The 20,713-nt window shown below is 34.4% G+C and overlaps 2 protein-coding genes across 2 annotated transcripts; both read right to left on the bottom strand.

Moving 5' to 3' along the window:
* Positions 1–3,631: 3,631 nt before the first annotated feature.
* Positions 3,632–8,399, bottom strand: LOC120119846 (actin-related protein 2/3 complex subunit 2A-like). Its single transcript, XM_039139646.1, has 10 exons — positions 8,221–8,399; positions 7,419–7,485; positions 7,060–7,267; positions 5,715–5,884; positions 5,391–5,468; positions 5,173–5,305; positions 5,001–5,092; positions 4,000–4,056; positions 3,764–3,835; positions 3,632–3,686 (listed from the first exon to the last, which is right to left on the bottom strand). The coding sequence occupies exons 1-10, from the start codon at positions 8,280–8,282 to the stop codon at positions 3,651–3,653; spliced, it is 975 nt and encodes a 324-aa protein (XP_038995577.1). The 5' UTR covers positions 8,283–8,399; the 3' UTR covers positions 3,632–3,650.
* A 5,653-nt stretch (positions 8,400–14,052) lies between these two features.
* Positions 14,053–18,215, bottom strand: LOC120120081. The gene is made up of 7 exons (XM_039139823.1): positions 17,175–18,215; positions 16,979–17,097; positions 16,060–16,815; positions 15,429–15,957; positions 15,202–15,343; positions 14,605–14,698; positions 14,053–14,164 (listed from the first exon to the last, which is right to left on the bottom strand). The coding sequence occupies exons 1-7, from the start codon at positions 18,213–18,215 to the stop codon at positions 14,053–14,055; spliced, it is 2,793 nt and encodes a 930-aa protein (XP_038995754.1).
* Positions 18,216–20,713: the final 2,498 nt, after the last annotated feature.

Here is a 20,713-nt window from a genome sequence, read left to right as displayed (position 1 = left end):
CAGATCATCCAGCATCGGATTTAAATGATCTCGAATAACACGAGGCCTGATAGCAGGTTCAACATTGTTTAATGCCTCGGCATTCTGATTTCCGTCATCTTGACCAATGCCTTGGTTTCCAATCTGATACATATTTCTTTGAGCACGTCTTCTTCTTCTAAAGAGTCTTTCAATCTCAGGTTCTATTGGTTCCAAAGGCTCTTCAGAATTTCTTCTAGGCATACACTAAATAAACCTGAAAAATAAAACAAAAATATCAAGTAAACTATACAAAAATAAAAATGCAAAACAAAATAAAATGCTCTGGCAAAATTAAATAACTTCAGGCTGCCAATCCCCGGCAACGGCGCCAAAAACTTGTCGCGTGTTGTGAGTACTATAAAATATACGCAAATAATGTGCAAGTATACACAATCGCTCAATTAATATAATGATGAGTGAGTATCGTCTCCACAGGGATTGGGTGAAATCACAAAAGTCTAACCAAAGCAATGCAATATTCTATCTAAGTATAGTTAGTCTTGATATATACAAATGTCACGGCAATGGATATGTGTATGCTGGTGGATGCGGATTGATGGTGTGATGGTGTAGCAAATGGAAATGCAGTGGCAATGATGGATGTTTAATATTGAGTACGGTGAAATGTCAAGGCAATGAGAAATGGTAAAAACAGTAACTAAAAAGATAAGTAAAATAAGAAGAAAATAATCCTCACGTGACAAGCTTCCAATGAAAATGAATGGTAAGGATTGTCTAAGGTTGCTAAACTTATTTCTCAGTATATTAAGCTATCTTGTCTTTACTTACTCGACAGGGCTTTCCTAAGGTGTTCAAAAGAACCTAACAGAATAGGATGCCAAGGCATTTGCTCTCACTCAACGATGTTGGACAGCCTACCCTATTGATAAAGACACCCTTTTTAGTCGTTGAAATCCTATCCTAGTCTCTTCCGAGATCTAAGGGATTAAGTTATAATATTCCTAGGCCGGTTCAAAGCCCCTTGAAAATACCATAACCCATTGCTTATGAGGATCTTATCTTGCGTTTCTTCCGAATACTTACAAGTATTTTTAGTTTAGGATTCTTCCGAATACCTATCCTTCATCTAAGAGATGGATATTTCCATGCCTCTTACAAGCCTAGATGGTGAAGCATTCATAAGCAAAGCAAATAAAGAACCAAATAAACTTAAATACCATTAAAATAAAGTTTAAACAACCATTCAACCAACCACCACCAAATAAGTTAGTTCATGGTGGGATTCGAAATATCCAAACACAAAGTCATGAAAATTCGTTCCAACAACCCACAAAATAATATAAAAATAGCAGCAAAAAGGGAAGTGATAAGAAGCCTTCGACGCGCCACCGGAGGTCTCCTCTCGGCCACCACGAACCACCTAGCTCGCTAGCTCCTTTCGACGCCTAGCTTGCCACTCATTGGAGCTTTATCAATGGAGGAATATTCCAAGGAAAAAGAGAAAATAAAAATCTGAATTTTCCTACTCTATGCGTGTGCTCACTCCTTTTTTTTCTTCTCTCTCCCATGAGGTATCATATATAATAAATAAAATATCTAGGGGTAATGATGAGTTTGTTGGGTGCAAAATACCCCTCATACCCCTAGAATCACATTTTGTGCATAAATCTTATCCTCCAAGTGGCAGTGGTCCATTGGCAGCTCTGGCAGACGGTTACGGCAGTCCTTCACGTGCAGAGATAGCTGTCCAATGCCAGCTGTCCTTATGCAGAAATATCTTTTTGTCTTTTTCTCCGCCAGAAATGCCAAGGCATTTCAATCTGCTTTAGCAACGTGTGATGCCGCGGCATTACTTCCCAAAGAATCCTTTTCCTTGCTATTCCCTGCACACCATAGACAAAATGCACCTTTCCCTCAAACAACATCATTAAGAAATAAAATAGCACAACCACCACAAATACAACTATATGCAACTACATGATCCTAAAATGACTAAAATGAGCTTTTAAACAAACAATAACTTAAGTGAAAAAGGTTTTAAAAGTAGTCTTTTTAGGAAGTTAACAAAAACCAAAAGAAAAACAACCAGCAATGAGCAAAACACACATGCAAAAAGAGTAAAAGCAGTAAACAACCAAGGCTACGGAGCAGGAGGAGCAACTGGGAACTCGAACGGTCGCAAAAAAAAGAAAAGAAAGAAAAAAGGTAAAAATTGAAGGTTGTTTCCTAGATCTACGCCGGTGAGGACGTTGTTTGGGTATTTGGAGGTCATTTTGGGTTGAACATTGTTTGGGCCACCAGAGTGGTGGCCGGATATCGCTTGGGAGAGGAAGCCTTGAGAGAATTGGGAGAGGGGTAGAGAAGATACATTTTGAGGAAATGTTGAAAATGAGCTGAAAATGGGTCTTTTGGACCTTTTATATACGAGGGACCATTTTGCAATTATAAGATATTTAAATCCTCTCCGCGGTCCCCATAGGTTTGAATCGCTTTACAATCCAGTCACCAATTGTAATTTGGTCTCATAATTTTCAATCTTATCAATTTGATCCTAGTTCATATTTTTACATTTTTGTGAATTGGCCCTCACTTTTGATTTTTATTTTGCAGATCATTTTTCTAATGTCGATTTAACACATTAATTCCCCATTCGTTTCAATTTAATCCCCTAAGTTTTATTTTATCATTCTTATTTTTTTTCTTTTTATGTTTTTTTAAACTTTAACTCCTTTTTGATTCCTTACTATTTCTTTAAATTATCGTTTTTTATTTTCTTAATTTTTTATTTATCAATTTTTTACTTGTTCCATTTCTATTTATTTTTTTAAACTTATTTTTATTTAATTTCTCATTATTTTTTTTCTGTTTCTTTCGTCTTCATTTTGATTTATTGTCTATTTGTTTGTTATTATCATTATTTTTTTCCCTAACAATTTTGATCTTTTTCAAAGGAATTTTAATCGATCAAAAGTAAGTAACTCGAATCGAATTTTTAAATTTAAATTTAAATTCTTAATTTTCGCAATTAAAGACAATTGATAAATTAATTGATACTGAAAGGGCGGTTGAAGGGTGCTAATCACCGTAACCGACTCCCGAGCCCGACATATTTCTGGTCAACGTAGATCAGGTAAGATGGTGTCCGATCCACCTAAATATTTTTTAAAGTGATCGGTGGCGACTCCCAACACATTTTTCAAGTCGAAACCCAATTCGGGATCCAACCGAAAGACGGTTCCGACACTATTAATAACATTTCGTTGAAAAAACAACGAAAGGACTTTTCTTTGAAATGTTTTGAGACAATTTTAGCTTAAACACAAACATCGAACACTAAATTTGACATCATGCTTGTTCTTCATATATATATATATATATATGGAAATTTAAACAGATAGTGGATTTAAGTATCCAATAATACCATTCATGTGAATTCATATAACTGATCTTGGAATCAAATATTATCCGAAAAAAACCAAAACAAATTCATGTATTCAAAGATTCCTATCTAAATTTGCCATGAAAAGTAAAGTTGATATCCACGTTCACAAAAAATCAGATTGAATATTTTCATACCACCCACTGTCATCCTATTTTTTACCCAAGGCAGGCCATCTACTTGTATTCTTGGCGGTATGAACGACGAGGGATATCAACAGCTAGCACATTTACGAACTTGAACTGGTTCGACTGTTCTTGAGACTCTACAACCAAACACATTTCTTATTTAGCGTCAGCAAATTCGATATTAAGTACAGCATTTATCGTTTATATCACATACCAGACGTTTGAAAGATCTTGTTTGTGATGTTTTCTTGGTCTTCTCCTGCTCTGGTTTGGCACAATTCAGAGCCTGCGTGACAAAAATATAGATTCTTACCAGTAGTTAAAGCTGCCAGGAAAAAAATTCAAAAGATAATATAACAAGAAAACTTGCAGCAAAATGGATCCTACAGAACCACCGTCAAACTGCACATGTTGTCGACACAATCAAAAACAAGTGACAGATGATAATACCTGAATCAGTGACTCCACACGCCGTCGCATTCGGCTGTGCATAAACCCCTCTGAGCACTAAGGAACAGAATGCAAATCATATAAATTAAACATTGCAAAAGTTTTTAATCATGCAGCATGCTGAAGGAAGTAAAAGACAATTATTATGTAGGTAATGTTAAATGACAAAATTGCATGGTGTTCCTTGAATTCCCTTTGGTAAAACATTAAAATGATATTAACCAGGAAGCAGTGTAGATATATATATATATATATAACCGAATATAATAGATTCCAGAAAGATATTGGTGATTAATCATATCATTTTAGGACATTGAAAACTACACTATTAGTAGTTTCAGTAAAAAACAGGATCCTACGTTATCAGTCTTTCTGGCCTTCTCTTGGCTTGGTACCTTCAATCAAGTTACATCTTCTGAAGAGGGCAATTATAGAGCTCCTTTTTACATCTTCTCCAAATTAGTTCTCAATAGACATGAGTTCAATCTTTTCCTTTACACAATCATTTCTGAACTTATTTCCTTATGTGCCCATACATCCTACTTCTTTTGGATTGAAGTCATACATCCTACTTAATTTGTGCTTAGACTGATATCAGCCGCCTAACATTAAGTCCTCTACGAATATTCTGAACTTATGAGCATATTGTATAATACCAGATAAATCCACCAAAAGGAATGATTTCTACATCTTTTAAATTAGGATGACAATTTGTTATTAGACAATTTATCAAGAACAAGCGTCTTTCATAGCCTTCTCAGGGACAAGCACTTTTCCCAACTCTCATGCTTAACTGCAATATATTTAAATCCGTATCATTTTTTTACTCTTTCTTTTTTAAATATAAGACATACAAGTACACAAGCAATTTAGAAGCCTAGTCTAACAACTATTATATGAACTGCTCAGTCATTAATATTTAGGCTACAAGCTCGACTTATTTGTATCTCAAATTTCAAATTGATAATGAATCAAAGAAATTTAAACAAGATAAAACTGACCTTAACGTGATAATTCACATATGCATGAAATGTTGATAAATTCCACACAGTACGGTCCAATTTTCTGCCTTCCACATGCCGAGGAAAAATAACTGCTTTATTAAACATCAGAGTTTGTCAACATTGGCAACAGAACTGAAGTGGAAAAGGATCTCCAATATTCTGGTATTACCAAAAGTAACAAATCCTGCATTTGCTGATAATGCATCATCAGTTGCTCCCTTCAGTTCTAGCGGTGGAGACTGAGACCACAAACAAGGAGGTGCATTACTCAGCCCAGCTGTACGCCTTGACTCCATGAATTCCTGAATGATGAAGAAGCATTTAGCGAGAAAAACAAGAAATATAACCACAATATCAGCATATAATTGTTGCACCCACTGAATGTACCTGGAGGAAGGAGGTTGCTAGAACAGTGTCTATTGAGTCCTTGAATCTCATTGGAAATACCACCGTCACCTTGTCTGCCTGCTAAAGTATAATTTTCTACCCAGTTAAATAACGATACAACTACAGTATGGTAGGCATGTTTGCACCACCGACCAAAAAAAAAAATCAAACAATTATTTTTACAAAAAGAGAGAATGAGAGAGGACTATCTGAGGCACAAAATAACACCTGGATAAGAGATGATAAGCGAATGAAAATTAAAATAAACTTACAAATTTATGTAGATCATTAAATTAAGATCAGGCTATGCACTTGAAACAATACCTGGGGAACAAGGAAGAAGGATTCATTTGGTCGGTGCACAAGGGCAACAAACTGATTTGTATCAGGAGCAACAGTCCTTGAAGCAAGGTGTTTTAGGATTACTCTTAAAGGGGCCCCTAATACCACTTCTCTAACAGAAGCAATCTTTACCAAAAGTGTATGTCTGTTCTCTGTAGGATATAAAAAAAGTCAACTGTCACGCAAACATGATGAATGCAGACCAAGGAAACAAGCAAAAGCTAAACTCATTGTGAAGGTGCATCTAATTAACAACTCTAATAAGTTTTCTACTGAAAGTCAGCTAAGATGGATATCTAAGCCCTTAATCCTAATCAACCATGAAAGAAGCTAAATAATAGATATAGATCACTGTTTGATATCCTCCCCTGCCACAAGTTGAACAGCATACACCCATCCTTTTGTAACAGAAAGGCCCAAATATTTTGTTTTTATTAAAGAAAAAACACATAAAATTTAATCTAGCAATGCTTGCAACTCATCTATAAACAGTAACTAACAGTTATAATTTCCTTGCTCTGTTCCATCAATTAAAAATAAAGTAATAAGGTCAGCTGATGGCTGCAGAATATTTTAAAGGTTCCTTCGTGGTAAACAGAAACTCATTGCATTTTCAAAGAAAGAGTTATATCTAGATAAGAGTTGAGTTAGTAGTTGATAAAATTCAACTATATTTCATTTGCTTGATTAATGGGGGGGGCTGTGGATATAGCAAACCTAGATGAGGCAATAAGCCCAACCAGAGAGTGCAAGCAATAAGAGCAATTACTCCATTTATGTGTTTGGATCACACTTTAAACATAGCTGATTCTATTTGCTGTGATACTGACTCCCGTAGTCACTGGACAGATTATCATTATTTGCTACGACAAGCATTTTTTTCTTATATGGATATGATAAACATTGCATATGCATCTGAAACTATCAGAAAAAACATACTACTTGATATGGAAGCTACTTGGTAGAAGCACAATACAGATATGATTGCTCTCTTAAACTAAAGCTCCTATTGTGTTTCAGAAAAGGTGTAAATATACACATATACATCCTTTCTAATCTACGACTCAGTTAGTAATATAGTGCCTTTCAACTTCAGTTATAACAGTACTTACTAAATCAAGTTTAAAACCAAGAGAATTAAGTGTAGAAAAGTCATTGAGAAAACATTTTATCAAATAGTAAAGAAGTTTAGACACATTATAGCTCTGAAGTCCAAACATTAGTTATTATTTTAAATCAAGGACATGAACCTTCAACAGGTTGATGCTAGTATTTTGGCATATAACTGTGCAAGCTCATAAAGACCTAAGAAAGTGAACTTGTTGACCTTCATCTTGAGGAAGTTTGGATAAATTCAATTTCAATGTCAGATTGAAGCCATCCCTTGGAGGATCAAGAATTTGCACGATTACACCATAAGCTGCTTTTATAGCTTCTATGGCTCCAAATGGAAGTCCACCAACGAAAACAGTTTCCAGAGGTGAGGTAGGTAGTGATAATGAAAGCTGTAGAATATGTGGATTCTTCACTGACACCTGCATATCATTTATAACTTATATGAGCATAATATAATTACAGTGGCTTTGGTCAGTTCCGAGAACCTAACCGAGCAAAACACCAATATATGGACATGAACGACTCAATTTCTTTTACATAGCTGTAACAAGGAAAAAGCTTCTAAATCACCTGAACATGGTAACGAACATCATCAAACTCAACCCAGTGGTGGTCTAACTCAATTTCCTTTTCAAGGCTGCAAAATCAACATGACAGAAATCAGCAAGCCGTGCAAGAGAGCGGAAACAATAAGCTGGAATTGTCCACGTAGCCTGAAAAATATTCAGTGGTTTCAACCGAAATAAATGTGTTTCTATACTCAACACCATCAAGTGTAATTGATATACAAATATTACAGCATGGCACATATGAGTCCATGACTATTGACAGCATGCACAGCATGGTTGCAACTTGGCACGCACCTTTAACATATAAAGTAGATCAATTTTGCACTCTTAACACTACATTCTTTGCAGGCTTGTGGCTTGTGTGAAGTGGAATCTTGTAAAACCAACACCTAGGGTAGGGGATCAGGTATGAAAACCCTATCATTACTAATTAGAAAGGAAAAAAGGAAGTCGAGTGAGCAACGCACTGCGACCAACAATGGAAGATTGGGCATCTGATGAGGAAGAGGAACAATCAAACTCCTCATATGAGAAGGCCATAAAGAATGATAAATAAATCTAGGAACTAGAAATGTAGTTGGATTCTTTGACCTGATTCTGATTGAATTCGCAACATGTATTTCAAATAATATAAACTTCGTACAAGAACTAAGATGCAATTAAAGAAGCAAAATAATAAGTAAGGCAAAAGAAATCAAATAAAACAATAAAAGTTTATTGTTCGGATTTTTATTGTTCGGATTAAAGGAAATGAAATTGGAAAAAGAAAAAGAAAAAAAAAAGACGAAGGAAAAGGAAAGTACTTCTGGACTCGATTCAGCAAAGTCTGGAGAAGGAATCGTGAATGGGATTGTAAAAGTATCATCGATTTCTTTCTCCTTCAGTCGAAAAGGATGAGGATGGCCAAATTCCAACTCAGTCTGAGTCTTTTCTTTTAGGAATTGGGATTGTCGATTCTATTGAGTAAGATGAGTTTTCCGGACGGAGGACCATAATCAAATCGCCCGTTAAATGCATCTCTCTTAAAAATGTGTTACAAGTAAATTAATGAGTAAACAGCATTGGTGGTAGCTTATGTTTTTCTATGCTCGAATTCAGCAACCATTTTGTAAAACATTTTATGTTGGTCATTTTTGTTTTCATTCCGTCTTATTTTGATAGTGACCTTGACCTGAGTTAATAAAAATAGTTCAGTTTTAACTTGACTCTTGAATTATAGACAGAATACTAATTTAATATTATACTTTATATAAAATATTAATTTAACCCTTAGAGTGCGCTTGGTTCACGGAATATAAGATTACCAGTGGGAATAAAAGATTATCAGAGAATAAGATTACTGAGAATATTGTATTTTGTGTTTGGTTGGTTTAGTAGGAATGTAAGATTACCGTGTTTGATTAAAGGAATAAAAGATTATTGGAATGTATATTTGACCAAATTATCCTTATTATATATTTATTTTTTAACAAGTTGAATTCTACTATAATATTACTATAATTAATTTATATATTTTATTTAAAAAATTTAAATTCATAAAATTTATATAATTTTTTTTGCAAAATTGAAAATATAAATAAGTTTAATGAAAGGGTAAAATTTTATTTTAACCCCTGAACTTCATTTAAAATTTTAATTATAGACTTTTTTTTATAAATATAAAATAGTTTAAGGATAAATTTTTAATTTAACCTTCGTAGAATTTTTATTATTTAATGACAAAAGAATTTTTGAAAAAAAAAATTAAGGGCATTTTAGTCCAAAACGCCTGTAATCCAACAATACCTAAGGGAAGGGGTAATCACATTCCCAATAATATACCCAAAAAATCTATTATTGATAATAAAAGATTACCAGAAATGATATTACCGACCAACTAAACAGGAGAATGAGGATTTCATTCCCCGATAATACAACATTTCTTGAATTAAATGGGGCCTTAAAGTTTATATAAAATATCATCATGACCTCTTAATCTAGTAAAAGTTTATGTCATTGATCGCAACTTTTCATCATTTTCGATAACAGTTGATTTCTATCATTGGTCATTGTTAGCTGTCGTCACGTACAATCGTGGTACCCGAAATTTTCAATTCATCCATTTTTAACCTTTTAAACACATATTCAAATATTCGTTTTACAAAAAAAAAAAACAAAAGATCAAAAATATAGAATTTTTAAAAGGGTAAACTATGCCAATGGTTATTAATGTTAGGGTAAATATTTATTTTTATCACTAATGTTTAAAAATTACAAATCAATCATTAATATTATCGTTGGTTATAAAATGATTATTCGATGTTAATCGCGATCGATAAATGTGACGAAAAACACAATTAAATTGCATCTAATGAGTTAGATCGTTGACCGCTATAATTGAATCATTTTGACATACTTCTTCTTCAACCTAACTCCATCTTCTTCTTCTTTTCACTTTTCTTCTCCGTAACGACGACCGTATAAGGTAGAAATTTAACATCATGCATGCCATTAGTTTTTAGGATAATGTTTGGGTTAATAGTAAAGTATTACTATTTTCCTTTTTCTTTTTCACTTTGAAAGTATAGGAGGAAGAGAGAGAATAGAATTGCAAAGTTCTCTATGGGGATCGAAGAAGACAGAGAAGGGCCAAGCAAACGAGTCCCTAAGCGTCATAGGGTAGAGCGTGTTCTTGATATCGAAGGCTCATGTCTAGAAAATTCCGAAGAAGACGAAAGAATCGGAAAGCGAGGAAGCATCTGAAGGAGAAGGAGAAGAAGCATCCGAAGGAGTAGGAGAATCTGAAGGAGAAGAATTGGAGGAAAGTGGAGCTAAGCAAGGAGCAATGGCTCCTCAGACTGCTCGAGATGGATCTATTTCAGTTACATTAACTGACCTGACCCTGAAGTTCTTGATTGTTCCATCTGTTACGAGGCCTTGAGTATCCCTGTTTTTTCAGGATGGTGTTTTAATTATTGGCTATCGAGTGATTTGGGATATGGGTTTTCTTTTCTCCGGTGAAAAACGTTCAAATTTTCGGTTAATTTCTTTGTTTTATGGCGAAAGGATTGGGTTTTTGGAGTGGGTTTTATTTTTTGTGGTTGAAAAAGGTTTCATATTTCAGTGTTTTCCCTTTACTATGCACCTCCGTTTTTTATTGGTGAAATGCTTCTAAAATTTGTTTAATTTCTTAATTTTGTCAAAATGGTTTTACCCGTTAGAGTAAGATTTTCAAATTCATCGACGTTTTCAGATTATATTTCTTATTTTCTTCATTTACAGTTTGTGATTCTCTATTAAAAAAAACTCTCCACAGTGATAATGTTTGGGTTAATTGTAAATTTGTTTGACTTAGTTTCTGTCCCGATAAAGGAAGCCTCATTGAAGCTGGAAATTGTCCGCCTTATACGGTCGTCGTTATGGAGAAGAAAAGTGAAGAAAAAGAAAGAAGAAAAAGGTGGAATTGGATTGAAGAAGAAGATCAAGTCAAAATGATCCAACTGTGGTGGTCAACGATCGATCCAGTTGTATTTTTCGTCATGTCTAATAACAACTGTTAACGTTGAGGGACTATTTTGTAACAAATGATAACATTAATGCTCAATTTATGACTTTTTAAACATCAATAGTAAAACGAACACTTACCCTAACATTAGTGACTATTAGCGTCAAATTGATTTATTTAAAAATCCCATCAAATCGTAAGGATTTTAACTCAATGATTTTTTAAAAAAGGGTCCAATTTGAAACTCAACATTCTTAGAGTAGATCTTGAAGTTGCATTACCCAAAACAAGTCACCATAAGCGTAAACTTAGTAATGACTTTCCTCTTGTTTTAAGAAGCTAAAAATGGCATGTATATGGGGAAAATGTTAAACAAATGTTTATACATGTCTTTTTTTTTTTGGCCTATTATGATCAAACCTAGGCTTTACACAATATGATGTAGTGATGGACTGATGGTTGCAATAAGGATGTTGATGCTACGAGGAATGTGATGACTAGTTGGTCAATTGCATGCTATACTTTATTTTGCTTAAATTAGTGGTCTTGTCATATTTTACCATGTTCATGTATTTAACGAGTCAAAAATAATTTCATGTAGATTTTGAGTATACAAACTTATGGAAATAGATGATGGAGTTTGTGGTTATAGCATTTAGGAACCCATAAGAGTTGCATAAAACTACTTAGCATGCTAAAATCTCTCAATCACTCAGTTACATATTTTAAACAAGGTTACATGTCACATTCAATGCTTATGCTTTTGTTATATTTTAAGTGATTGCATATGATTTAGCCATGGTCAGGACATGTTTTTGATGCCTTTAAAATATAAATTTCTACATAAAAATTACAACGCATTGATACCTACCTTCAAGGTATCGCTACCCTGCATAATTTCAAAGTGTAGATTTTTTTTAGAATCATTAAATGATATCGATCTATATATAAATATACTCATATTTATGTATCAATACAATGAGATCATGTAATGCCTCGAATCTTAGATTAGTAGTTTGAGGTTGATTTAGGAGTGTTTTAGATAAACCCATTAGCCTTGAAGGGAAACTTGGACCAAGTGAGATTTGGTTTGAGCTTGGATTGGGCCCAATAGATGATAAAAAGGATACTTTTAAGTGGTAACCAAAGTTAAGAGGACCAAGGAAGCAATTTACTCCCAAACTTTCCCGAAGGCTGAATCCTTTTAATGAAGGATGATGTCAATGTGGGAAAAGCTTGATATCTTATTTTCCCAAAGCACTTCTTCTTCATCCATTTAAACTCTCTTATTCCCTAACACCTCAAAGGAAAGGTAGAAGCTTTATTCCATTTCAAATCTTACCCAACAACCTCAAAGTAAGAATCTTAATATCCTCATTCCAAGTCCTCATTTACAAGTTTTGGCTATGGTAGCCAAATGAGAGTTTTGTAGGGTTTAAGAAAATTTTAACTATCCAGCCAGTTTTTGATGGATTTCCCTTATGATGTCTTTTTAAATCCCTCTTAACTTCCTAAATCAGTCAATAACCCTTGCACATGATTTTTGTATAGTGAGAGAAATTGGAGAAGACTCCAAGTTTAAAGGAAAGGAAAAACTAGCATTTGGTTGAGTTTGGGGGCTTCGAGAAACTTAAGTCATCATTGTAACTCACTTCTAACTTAACTTTACTACAATGTAGATAAATTAGGTATGTTTGTTAGCTTGCATGAGTCATGAAGCATGTTCATGGTAGATTTCAACATTTGGTGTTTTTCAGCATGTTTATGGACTTATTATGACCCCTAATATCATACATAAAACTCTAATAATGTTTGGGAACCTCAGTAGGACTCTTGGGTGAGTTAGAGAATTATTTTTGTGCCCAAAACATGACATTTTTGGGCTTGGATACCGGTACTGGAAGAACATTACCGATATTGTTCATCAGACATTTAAAATAAGGGGATTTGGGCTAGAAGTATCAATACTCATACATTAGGTATCGATACACAAGGTAAATCCCAATAAGGGTATCGATACTGAGGCATTTTCTAAAACATAGAAGCCAAATTTAGTATCGATACTCATGATGGTATCAATACCACAGACCAGAAGTATCAATACTCAAACTAGAGTATCGATACTACCCATTTTCTCTTAGTTCTCAATAGCCAGTTGATATCGATACTAGAAGTTAATATCGATACTTAGGGGTTAATATTAATACTGAAGTGGCTTAGTATCAATACCCAAGAACAATTTTGAGTAAGAAACCCAAGGGTTTTAAGGGATAGTTTTGAGGGACCCAATAATACCAAAACATCATAAAATAAAACTTTAAGTGAGAACAATAATAAACTCAAAACAACTAGAAACAATAACAACTAGAATGACATAAAACTAGCATTGTCTTATGCTTGAGAAATAATCAGGACGCAACAATTACTTTAGCAGACAACGATCGTACGATTCAAATATATCCCAGTAAGTGTTAAGGCACTTCAGTTGCTAGCTGGGCGCAGATGCCCCAAGACTTGACGGAGTAAGTTGGTCGAGTGTACGTCTCTGATGCAGTTTTAGATCTCACCCTAGATATGCAAGGGTAATTTAAGAAGGCTAGAGAGAGGTGTGTGCTACGAGATGCAGAACCCTCAACCACACCATGATGCCTACCTCAACATGTCATGTCCGTATCTATGCCTTCATACCTATGCCACTAGCACACTCACGGCATATGCATTTCAACTATATTGTATAACCTCCCATAATTATAATTATTATTTGTTAATCTATTATTATTTATTAATTTTTTATAGTTAAAATTGTTTAACTTCAATATTTTACTATTTTTAAATAAAAATGTGAAAAGAATTATATTTCAAAAATATTTGATGTATTAATCTTTTAAATAATTGTAATTAAAATTTTAAAAACATAACTATTAAAAGCCAATAATTGATAATTTTAACAGAAGAGAAGAAGTACGCATAATATATATAATTGATCACATAAAAGAATTATATAAAAAGAGGATAAAACATGGAATAATTAAACTTCCAAATTTCATTTATCCAAAAAAAAGAAAGAATTTGAAATTAATCAATGGGGTGGCATTAATTTGAAATAGTATTAACAAAGTATTAATGCAGAGCAACAACTGGATGCGATGCTTCATAACTTGGCTGGCACAGCGTCCAGGACTGGAGCACTGCATATTGGGCACTTTCCACTCCTCCATTGTAATTCAATCCCACATTTCAGACAAGTACACATGTGCCCACATCTGAAATTAACACACAATATCTACTTTAATACCTCATAATATCTCGTTTTACATTTCTAAATATAAAGGATGGAAGACGTACGAACAGACATAAGATTTTAAATAAATAGATTTAATTATAGATTTTAATATATATATATATATATATATATATATATATATATATATATATTAATAACATTATTTTTTGTATGATGTAACACAAATAAAAATTAAAAGTATATACTATTTGAATTTTAGGTGGACATATATGCTTACCCTAAATTTAATGTGGATTTGTGAATAAATTTATAAAGTTTTAAAAACAATAAAAATAAATTATTAATAAAAAATCTATAAAATATTTCAATTATTTGAAAATTAAAAACTTTTAAAGGCAATTCACTGAATCCATGTATGCATGATAGGTTAGCTTTGTATATTAATTTGAACACATTTACCTGTACAAAAATGAGTCCACGTGCATTTCGTAGCAAATACAACAACTACGTTTCCATGGTATCCTATTTGTTGAATTCTTTGCTTCCTCTTCAACTGTATAATTATTTACTACTAAGTCAATATCCGAATTAGATTATGTATGCCTGTAGATATGTAAGAGCATGATAATATAAAATAAAGGGTAAATGATCTATTTGGTAACTCGCCTATTATTTGGTTTCTATTTTGATCAATCAATTATTATTCTTTTTAAAATCCTATATTTTTTTAATAGTATGAAGTGATTACAAAGTAGTATAAGTTCAGAATCTTTCTTAAACATTAATAAAGCACACACCATGTAAACGCAACTACTCGAATTTAGAATCTTTAGGGTGAATAACATTTTTTTTAACCACTGAGATCGCTTCATAATAAGTTCTGATTTTGATTTTTTAACGGTACGCTTAACATGTCATAAGATAATAACACAATAGCATAAAAATAATAAAAAAAATACTACGTTAGCATTGTCGTTAATTTTACGAGTGACCAAATAAGACCATTTGCACTAAAATAAATAACTAATAATTATCAAATAATGAAATAAGTCTCACCCGAATGAACTTTCCAATTAAAGGAGAGGAGTTGAAATTTCATCTGCTTGTCCATGCAGCTCAGCATCGATTTCCTAAGCTCACTCATCTCATGGCGAAGTTGCTGGATATCCCCTCTTAAATCATATATGAGTCCCATACCCTATATCTTACATCAATTAATGCAAAACCAGCGAGAAATAATACGCATGCAACCAACATTAACATAATATCCAAAAACAACTCACGATTGAAGAAGACGACTGTCTAGCATCCTGATAACAATGAGCCTGAGACTGTTGCGGTGGAGGTGAAAACTCAGACGCACAGCGCTCATAATCGTTACCAGTTTCGTTACCATCTTGAGAACTCCATGACCTCAAAGCAGACGGTGAAGGCAATTGCAAAGACGATGATGAATGATCATAGTAGTTATTGGCTTCATGACATTGATGGCTGCTTAAGCTCCTTTCTTCTTCTTCTTCTTCTTCTTTGTCGTCGTCGTAGTCTTCTTCTTTACAAGACATCGGTTGGACCGTTTTTTCCTTACCCTCCACCTCTTGCTGATTTTGAGCTTCATCTGCTTGACATTGTGCCCCAGAAGTCATTAATCGATTCATTCTATCCACGAAATCACTGCCAAGTGAAGTTGAATCGTAATTATCGTCAACGACTTGTTGATTTTCAGCTCCATCTGCCTGCACTTGTATGCGGCAAGTCAATAGCCGGTCCATGCTTTCTGTGAAATCACTGGCAAGTAAACTTGACACTCTTCCCCTACATGTCATGAGCATGGGAATTGGAAATCAATGCTAAATGCTCATATTTCATCTTATAATCACGTTTCATGGTTATGTATGCATGTGAAATATCATGTACCTTTCAACGAGCTGACGTATCTCTCCATTTTTTGAGGTGGCGTTAAGCACTTCTTCGTACCATGCTTTCCTTAAGCTTTCCCAGTGACTTTTGGGCCGAGATATATCAGTAAACCAGTCATAATCATTACTTTCAACGAAATATTGTTGGTAATGATCCTCTTCTTCTCCTGTTACCTCATTCTCGTTACTGTCATTAACGTAGGATGTTGATGATTTCACTACAGTACACTCAGACCGAGAGTCTAGGCCAAGGTACTGCCGATCACCGTTACCCTCTCCTTCACCTATCTCATTGTCTATGCTACTATTCATCGATGTCGGTGTTTCCATGGTTTCTTGCGATTCAAGAGTAAGATGATGATGATGCTGGTCCTTTTCTTGCTCTGCAACCTCATTTTGAGTTATTGTTTTTGCAGTTTCTTGCGAGTCAAGTAAGAGATGTTGTTGGCCATTGGACCCTTGCTTTTCGGCAACCTCATTTTCCAGTTGACCCTCCAATGGCGTCGTTGCCTTTGCAGGGCCTGATATCTGTTGTATGGCATCTGAAAGTGGCTTGGACTGTTCATAAACATCTCCATTTGTGTTCATTGTTGAACGATTAACCGGATATGAACTCTGATCTCTCTTTTGGCAATGGGTATCTTCTCTTTGCTGGGGCATGCAAGTGGAGTTTGTGTCATTCTGAAGGAATCTCGAAGTAGCTGAAACATCCGTCGGTGTCCTGAGATGCTCGGAACCAGTACTAAACTTCTCCCTGGAATTAGTCCGTTGATAAAAAGGGGACAAGAGGAAAATCTGATTGAATAAATGCGTTTGGAGGCCAAAACTTACTTTACTTGAAAGTAAAGCTTAGTTGGATGACATATATTCATTTGTTAGCTTGAAGCAAGCCAAGGAAGCTATAGCATTAGTGATACCTGAGTTGCGTAATGGTAGGCCATTGTGGGATTCGGTTCCGGTGAGCCCTTGGTGATTGTAGACGACATCTATCTTGAATTGTCTGGCAGCGTTGTGGACTTTTAAGCTTTAGCGTCGACTATGAGAATCGAAGCATTATCAGTTGGAGTGAATGAACTTACAAATGAATGAGTATTCTTGAAGAACAAAACACACCTGAAGACGGCCACGCTTCGGAAATTTCGAAACTGGCTTGCGTTTCACTAGTGAATCCAACTCCCTAATCTTGTCTCGCTCTTTCCGTATGAGCAAATCGTTGAATGCTTGTCGCCCGCGTATTTGGGGCGAGCTTATGGCCACTGAGAAACACCACTGCTCTGCTTGATCTGATGTTGAACAATGCTTGTGGTCGTTATTGCCACGTTCATGATCATCCGCATCTTCCCCTCCATTTTTCAATTTCTTGATGATATCCACAATTCTCACTCTTTCAGTTTTCGACGTGTCGAAAGTCCTGATACACGAAGAACAAGATGCTTCACTAGCCGCCTCCCAAACTGTTAAAAAAGCCCTATTGTTTGTTCGGTTCACATATTTCTCGTCAAATGGATCATTTGTTGATAGTCCTTCCATGGCATTATTCTCGTTAGAGCTTACACAAGTACCTGTCCTGCTAGTGTTGGAATCCATGCTTTGGCTTTGATTCTGGTTCGAATTTATGCAGTTGGATGACTTGGATCGATTTAACGACCTGGCCTCCCATATTTGAACAAGGGAGGAAGCGCCGAGATTGTGCTTGGCCGACGTATTCTCCCATTGACTAGGTGAGTTTTGAGCATTTTTCCTGGTAGAAGCCGACGGCATTGGTGTTGTTGGTTCTGTAGCTTCATTCACATGTTCTCGGTACCTCATACTCACCCATCGCTTGAGAACCGGAGGCGGCCTAGGGATGATTGTTGAAGCAGAAGGGATGTTGTTTTTCATGTCGTGCTCCTGCTGCTGCTGATTAGCATTGGCTTGTTCACTTGTGACCCAAGAAACAACATTATTGTGGGAGATTTGGTTTTTTGAACCATGAGGGGAAGGCAGAGATACGTAGCCATTGATGTGATCTCGAACCAAGTCATCGAAATTCTTGTCGAACATGGCCTGCACATTTCTGGCATTGCTCTCTCGGCATCGCTCTTTACGGTCGTGATCCCTCAGGACACAACCGAAAGGCGAAGAGGAAACAACCTCGAGCTGGGAAGATACCATATTCGCCGGAGTCGGATTTGATTAAAGTTGAAGGGATATTGCCATGGCCTAGGCCAATTAGGCCAATGCAAAGAAGCATATATGGATGAGGATTTGGACAATCGGGAACAGAAGACAACTCATCGGAATTTGGAAAGTGAAACTGAAAGACAACGGAATGGTGTTAAATTGTTAGTTTTTTTTAATGGCTATGCATGTGAACCATTGGTATGCCTCATGGTCTTAAATCCATACTAAATTTACCTATAACAAGACACAGCTCCACCTCCCTAAACGTGGGTTTTTACTAATAAAAGTTCATTTAAATAAGTAAAACAACCATCCTATTCCTAACCTATGCCCAAATCAGGAAATGCGTATTTTATACAACAGATATGCGAGGAAGGCTAACGTTTCCATATTTTTTATAATTAATATTTTATTTATGTATATAGTTCTATATATTTCCTCACAAAAGTTTAAGGAAAATTAAAAATAGTTTCGTCAATTAAGTCACCATACTAGTGACAGATCTAAAAATTAAGAAATAAGATCTAAAATTTTAATATTCCAGAAAAAAATAATTATACAAATTTTCTTTTTTTTTAATTCCCATTAATTAATTAAATTAAATATCTTTCTAAAATAATGGGTGTATAATTACTTCCATAAGGAACCACATACATCTCCCCTACACCACATGTGATAGCTGCTAGAGTGTCCATTATCTTGTTTTGATCGTGTCTCACATGTCTCTTAATCTTATCGGAGAAATTCATAAACTTTTCTTGAAGTGACTTAGAGTTACAAATAAAAACACTAGATATTTGAATTATCAGTTTTTAGCTCGAGCTCAATCTTATTAGAGAAATTACCTCATTTGCCTTGGTTTTAACCCAGCTGGATGGTGGCTTGATCCACAAACACTTATTAGAGGCACCAAACAAATCATCACGCTTTAACCTTGCGTCGCATACATTATAATTACCTAATGCAGTTTCCATATTGGATGGAACATTAGAAGAGAAATAAACTCGAGTCTTCATAATACAAACTCCATGTCCAGAACATGCACAAAACTCCATTTGAGGACATGCAATTGGCTATGAGATGCTTCCGCAAAAGGGACCAAATCGTTTACGAAAAAATATGAGATATGCTCGAAATACGCCTAATCAAATGTATTTATTTTTCGTTCATGGGTTTCCCCGTGAATGGTGATAGAATGAAAAAATCTCTCTATATACAAACAAATAAACTAATAAATCGATAAAGGATCACCTCATCGAATTCCTTTTATAAGTTTAGAAGGATAAAACATCTCATCGTTCCATAAAAGTTGCATGGAGGCTCGAAATAATGCTCCTACCCGAATACAAAACTAGACTGATTTTGTATCACTCATTTTGAGAGGGAAGGATCAAGTCCGTTAACGATTACCATGACATTTACTTTATATAGCACAATACGTATATCTATCGAGGCAAAACTGAGATTCTTACTGGGAAAGATTATATATCAAAGTTATGTAACAAATCAACCGTCAGTGGGAAGGATGATCACAAGCACACTATTCTTTTTTGTTGGGAAGTCCTTAACAAATTTAAGCCATTAATATGTCAATATAATAAAGGGTTCATAGTCAGTTTGATACATGTACTATATGAAACTACTTAATGTTATATCAATCGATTTTTTTTCTATTTTATACATGAAGTATTTTACTGTAAACTATTTTAATTTGCTTACTTCCATCACGAAATCTAATGTGGAAATAATAGACCAGTCAGAAATTGATAAGTAACATTATTTTTTTAAAGAAATATTCATTTACTTAAGGTATAATAACAAAAATAGTCCTTAATGTTTCCTAGTTTTCAGTTGTCATTAATCTTTAAATAATATAAAAATTAAATACTTATTTAAAGTAATAATAAAAAATATTCACACCAATCAATGGTAGATGTGTGGCATACTATTAAAAAATATTGACCTAAACAACAGCAAGATTAATCCTCAAAGTTTCATTGATTTTTCAAATTCACCCTTAGTGTTTAAAAATTTAAAAAAAGGTCAGATATTAATAGACCGATCAATGATTGACATATGAAATAATATTAAAAATTATTATTTTTATCTTCATTTTCACTTGACACGTTCTTTTTTTCTTCCTTTCATCAATTTAGTCCTTGATTAGGAAAATATCAAGAATTACTGAGTTCATCCTTACCAAAGTTTCAAAACAGTCCCTTAGTGTTTGATTTTTTTTTTCTTGAAAAATATAAGGAAAAAAATCTTCATTCTAGTTATTACTTTTTAGTTCTTTCATTCCCAAACTCTTTTATACTAAGAATCTAAGCTAGAATAAGTTTCGCTTTGTCAAATAATGCCTTATAACTCAAATCACCATTAAAATAAATAGCCCAGTGTAATGATATAAGAATTTTAGTCTTGTCGTAACCGTTTTTCGTCCGAGCACGAAATATTTATTTGGCGGGAAAAATAATATGGATAAAAAA

The sequence above is a fragment of the Hibiscus syriacus genome, unplaced genomic scaffold (genome assembly GCF_006381635.1).
Source record: "Hibiscus syriacus cultivar Baekdansim isolate YM2019G1 unplaced genomic scaffold, ASM638163v2 tig00110332_pilon, whole genome shotgun sequence".
Lineage (NCBI taxonomy): Eukaryota > Viridiplantae > Streptophyta > Magnoliopsida > Malvales > Malvaceae > Hibiscus > Hibiscus syriacus.
This window is presented reverse-complemented; position numbering and strand designations above follow the sequence as displayed.

Excerpts from the sequence above, each read along its gene's own strand:
- LOC120119846 (XM_039139646.1), bottom strand. The coding sequence starts at position 8,282 with ATGATACTTTTACAATCCCATTCACGATTCCTTCTCCAGACTTTGCTG. Across the intron at positions 7,486-8,220 it reads TTGCTGAATCGAGTCCAGAA|CCTTGAAAAGGAAATTGAGT; the intron begins GTACTTTCCTTT and ends TTGATTTTGCAG. Across the intron at positions 5,306-5,390 it reads TAGCAACCTCCTTCCTCCAG|GAATTCATGGAGTCAAGGCG; the intron begins GTACATTCAGTG and ends TTCATCATTCAG.
- LOC120120081 (XM_039139823.1), bottom strand. The coding sequence starts at position 18,215 with ATGGTATCTTCCCAGCTCGAGGTTGTTTCCTCTTCGCCTTTCGGTTGT. Across the intron at positions 14,699-15,201 it reads TAATTGGAAAGTTCATTCGG|TTGAAGAGGAAGCAAAGAAT; the intron begins GTGAGACTTATT and ends ATAATTATACAG. Across the intron at positions 14,165-14,604 it reads GTGGACTCATTTTTGTACAG|ATGTGGGCACATGTGTACTT; the intron begins GTAAATGTGTTC and ends TGTTAATTTCAG.